At 32.0% G+C, this 4,924-nt stretch overlaps 1 protein-coding gene across 2 annotated transcripts; it reads right to left on the reverse strand.

Moving 5' to 3' along the window:
- Positions 1–750: 750 nt before the first annotated feature.
- On the reverse strand, positions 751–4,500 carry IQD12 (IQ-domain 12). 2 transcript variants are annotated; one of them, XM_016328041.3, is made up of 6 exons: positions 4,200–4,500; positions 3,791–3,930; positions 3,422–3,709; positions 2,458–2,676; positions 2,129–2,272; positions 751–1,280 (listed from the first exon to the last, which is right to left on the reverse strand). In XM_016328041.3, exons 2-6 carry the CDS (start codon positions 3,872–3,874, stop codon positions 891–893), a joined length of 1,125 nt encoding a protein of 374 aa, XP_016183527.1. In that variant the 5' UTR covers positions 3,875–3,930; positions 4,200–4,500; the 3' UTR covers positions 751–890. The 2 variants fall into 2 exon arrangements, with proteins under 2 accessions (XP_016183527.1, XP_088361413.1); XM_088505287.1 differs by having other exon boundaries at positions 2,129–2,266; positions 4,200–4,339.
- Positions 4,501–4,924: the final 424 nt, after the last annotated feature.

The raw sequence follows: 4,924 nt of genomic DNA on the forward strand, positions 1-4,924 counted from the left end.
TAAAACCGTTACTATAAACCCTTTTAGGTCACCCACCAAAACCGTGACTATAGACTCTTTTTAGGTTACTCTTTTTCAAAAAATCGTAATCATAGACCATTTTAGATCACCCCAAAAACCGTGACCATAGATATCTTTAGGTCACTCTCCAAAATCGTTACTATAGATCCTTTTATGTCACTCTTTCGTAAAATCGTGACCATAGACTCTTTTAGGTCCCTCTTTAAAACTATGATCATAGATTCCTTTAGGTCACTCACCAAAACTGTGAATATAGACTATTTTAGGTCACCATTTTTCAAAAATATATAACCATAAATCCTTTTAGGTTACTTCCCAAAACTGTAATCATAGACTTTTTTAGGTCATTCTCTAAAATCGTAATTATAGATCCTTTTAAGTTATCTTTTTTTAAAAAACCGTGACCATAAATATTTTTAAGTCATCTCTTAAAACTATGATTATAGACCTTCTATAATCACAATTTTTTACTGTGACAAAAAAAATCGTAGGCACGGACCCAAAATATTGTAGTGATAAAACATGAAAGTGTTTAGATGTATACTGTTTTAGATATGTTGTCATGTATTATGTATCCGATAGTAATAATTCTCACTCCCAAAACCAGAAAGAGAGTGTGTTCTTCAAGAAAACAAATTAGCACACACAGCAAGCACTTCTATATGACTATATATATATATATATATCTCTGCATGTGTATACTAGAGTAATGTGAAGGACCAAAACATATGAAATGAACTTGGTGAGTTTTCAACCCATCTCAAGGTTTCAGCAATTGACACACCATATTTGATATCTTCTAGTCATAGAATGGCCTTTTATGCTCTGGAATCTCTGCTGATAGTTGCACCATTACAATAGGAAACACCTTATTTCCGAGACTCGCTCTTGTTGGAGCATGTGTCCAAATACCCTGTTCTTAGCCGTGGCGTGCTCATAGATCTCGCCTTCGCTTTGCTGGATTCAGTCACGGCCATGTAAGTTGGAAGGACCGGAGAATTCGGTAGGGAGATCTCAATAGCTCCAACCGAACATCTTTTTGTATGCGAAAATGATCTCCGGGGAATCGAAATTTGCGGGCTGAGTCCTTGATGTGCTTCTCTTCTTGTAATAAAGTTCGAGGGATGATCTTGTTTATGGTGGTATGTATTCGAGTCAACGGCTTCCTTATTTAGCCATTGGCCTAAGGTGCGGATTCTCTCGTTTCCATATTCCCTGTTGTGAACAGATTCTTCACTCATTTGGGGAAGTTTTCTTTCCTAGAGAAGGCATTGCATGTAGTTTATCAGATGAATGACATGATAAGAATAGTATTAAATAAAAAAATGTTTGGAAGACAATAAAAGATTAGCTAAAGTAATTTAAAATTATCTTGTTTAGTATTTATTAATTATTGTTATAATTAATAAATATTAAATAAAATAAGTTTGAGTTTTATTTTTTGTCTTCTTAACATTATTTAAAAAAAAAAAGGAAGACCAATATCTCATTATTTTTGTTACTATTATTGTATACAAAATAATTATGTTATGCGTATACTAAAATTCAGACACTAAATATATCAATTATCCATATATATATTGAAATATAAAATACATATTAAAAATGAATTAAATGATACATGTATTTATAAAATAATATATAATAACTGATTTGGTAATTGATATTTTTTGTGCGTATATAGTATTTTTAAAAAAAATTAAAACAATAATAGTTTAATTTCTATGTATTGTCAATACTAAAAAGAGTTTATATTCCTATCTAATTAGAATACTATAATGTAAGTAAAAATAGTCTACTACCACACCCAATATCTCAAAGAAAATTACTTTTGTCTATGGTGCAGAGCACTTGATTGATGTTGGTATAAAAAATATTACAAAGGAGGTGCATAACAAGTAAACTCAATAGAAAATTTGAAAAGAAATAAAGAAAAACTTGGGGAATGTTTGTGATTTCGTTTTTTATTTCCTTTGTGTTTAAAATTGTGTAGTAAACTTGTTCTCACTTTGTGATTTTATTAGTTTCATTCTTTTGGTTTTTTTTTTTTTTTTGTTGACTAACAATGCTACCATTTTATGTTAAATCTTAAATCAAACGAGATTACCCTTTGTGAAAAGGAATATTGCTTCATGCGTTCTCTTTTGGCAGCGGCCTCTTGCTTTCTCAACCATGTGGCTTCAATATCTTCTCTTGACTGCAACCTAGAATCCCAACTTATTGGACTATGTCTATGCCCTTCTGGCTGTAGCTATATTCATGAGATAATAAAAACAAAGAAATTGGTCACAATATGCACACTTTTTCTAGAGATGCTAGATGTACTAAACTGGCAATTTAAGGAAGCACTAAGAGATCAGAGTGAAATTGAAACTCAAATCAACGTAGAATCTGCATTTTCCACACTTTATCTATAAACTATGTTACATTACATACCTTCAATTCTTTTTCATGTAACTTGTTCTTTTGCTTTGCAAAAGAAATTATCTGGTCTTTTCTGTAGCTTTCTTCAATTTGGCTGATTGTTTCCGGGATTTTAACTGCACTGGTGGCCGAATTCTTCAAAGCCCTGGACACTCGACGTCTCACTGCTTGACCACGAATGAGAGCTTGCAGTTTTGTCACTCCCTTCAGTCCTCTTAATGCTTTCCTTGCCTGTTTTGATTGAGTTTAGAGCATAGTTACATGAATTTACCGATTATGTCACGTATCGCGTTCCATACCGGGACGCCATGGACATACTTCCCACAAAATATGTGATATATTGCTTTGAGAAAATGCTTAGTTTGGTTCTGAAGTTACACTCGAGTCTCAATTTAGTCATTGAAGATTTAATTGTCTCAATTTAGTCCCTAAACTTTTGCAATTGACTCTGTGATTGAAACCACCGCAGGACTAACGTGATTAAAATTTGAAAAGTTTAGGGACTAAATTGAGGCAATTGAAACTTCAAGGACTAAATTGAAGTTCGAGTGTAACTTCAGGTATTTTCTCTATTGCTTTCCATGTAACTATGGTTTAGAGCATAAGCCCTTATGAAATCATCTATAGTTTGATTACTTTGACTTTTAATACATTTGACAATAAATAGATAATCAAATTGATCCAAAATAGAATTGGCAACATAAGTTCCAGCGAACATCACAGTTAATCAAGAGGAATTACATGATGATAGTTACAGTATCAAGTTATATATGATTTGACACCAGAACTTCATATAGTCATAATTCTAAATTTGGAAGCAAAAGCCTGCTTAGTTTCTAGTACATCATTCAGAACATAGAAATTATTCAAGTATATATCTACATTAAATTTAGACTATTTGTACTCTGTAGTCTAGAAAATGCACTTATGTGAACCGTGAAGAAAAGCATAGGAGATTAAATGTTTGGAAACTCACGAGATGTGCGCGGTAAGCGCTTTGAATCTTGATGGCGGCGAGGCTCCGATCACCTTTGGCCAAGAACGAATAAGAGCAAGAACCACCAGTGAGCTTGACAACCTCGGCAGCAGCATGTGCAGCCGCAACTGCAGCCTCGGCTGCAGCTGCAGTTGCAATTGCCACTGTCAATGCATGCTTTCTTTGCTCTGCACTTGCTTCAATCAATGCTCTTCTTGGAGCAGTGATTTTTGGGTACTGTTGTTTCCCCTTTAGCCTTCCAAGTCCCCATCCCCATTTCTTTGGTTTCTGAGACCCAAAAGAGAAAAAGAAAAGAATATTAAACGAAAATGATTGTAAAATACATCAAAGTTCTTGGCAAGTTCTTACTTTGTTGTTTGACTCAGATGTGAATAACCTCTTCACCCACCCAAACCAGCTATTCTGTTTTGCCATGAAGATTTGTGACATCATTCAAGCAAAATTCTCCATTCACCTTTCTATGTTCTTAATTAGAACACATATTATTGCTACACCAAGCAAAATTAAGTAATGGTTACAATAATATATAAACATGATTTAGTAATTATTAAGAGATAATTACATGGTTACTTCCATGTTCAGCAATTATCATTTGCTGGCTTATTAGGATTACAAACATATAACATGTAACATGTACGTATGTAACAGAAGAGCATTAAAAAGAAAAGAAAGACACAGAAAACACATGTCTAAAGAATAATCACATCTAACAGTATAACAAGTAACAAAGCAGAATAAGCTACTTCTAGAAACTAACCTTTCATAAAGGAATAACCTATGTTGTTGCATGAAGAATGGTAGTTGTAAGAAAAAGAAGCCCCTTAGACATGGATACCCTTAATGCTACTTCAAGCTTTTTCAACTTTTTGCTTATGGTTCCCCTGGTGGGATCATTCCTCCTTTGGTCGTGTCATCACAATTTGTACCTATAACTTTCTATCAATGTGTTTGAACTTTGAACATTGAACATTGAGTACCATCAATAATAATATTGGAGTAATATATTTATTTTCTTTAACATAAAAAATTTAGACAAGTCTGATACTCATCAGACTACTAAGACTAAAGCATGTTTCTCAGGCTCAATGAATACTCGATATCTTTAGTTTAAAGTTGCAAAATTACTAAATTTTATATTTTTATGAAATATATTTTGAAATATTTATGGTATTAGTTAACAAAGATATGTTCTAAATACCCATTAAAATTAGAGTAAACGCCTAATTTTTTTTTAATTTTTAAATCGGACATTTTGATTCTCAACAGATTTTTATTATTATACAAGTCTTTGAGATAGATTAATCTCTTTATGAACATGACAAATTTATTTTATAATAATATTTGATGAGATCTAATTGTCTTATAATAAAATGTATTTGTTCAATACATATATTAAATATTTTATTATAAATGATAATGAGATCAAACTATCTCACAAAAATAAAAAACTTTTAAAATAATAAAAAATTTATTAAAAATTAA

This window comes from Arachis ipaensis, chromosome B2 (genome assembly GCF_059453495.1).
Source record: "Arachis ipaensis isolate K30076 ecotype BB chromosome B2, ASM5945349v1, whole genome shotgun sequence".
NCBI classification, from domain to species: Eukaryota; Viridiplantae; Streptophyta; class Magnoliopsida; order Fabales; family Fabaceae; genus Arachis; species Arachis ipaensis.

What these genes read in the sequence shown, in the direction of transcription:
- IQD12 (XM_016328041.3), bottom strand. Translation starts at nt 3,874, where the DNA reads ATGATGTCACAAATCTTCATGGCAAAACAGAATAGCTGGTTTGGGTGG. An exon ending in CATCTGAGTCAAACAACAAA is followed by an intron (nt 3,710 to 3,790) that starts GTAAGAACTTGC and finishes TTTGGGTCTCAG; the next exon opens with AAACCAAAGAAATGGGGATG. An exon ending in AATATTCCTTTTCACAAAGG is followed by an intron (nt 1,281 to 2,128) that starts GTAATCTCGTTT and finishes TGCCTTCTCTAG; the next exon opens with GAAAGAAAACTTCCCCAAAT.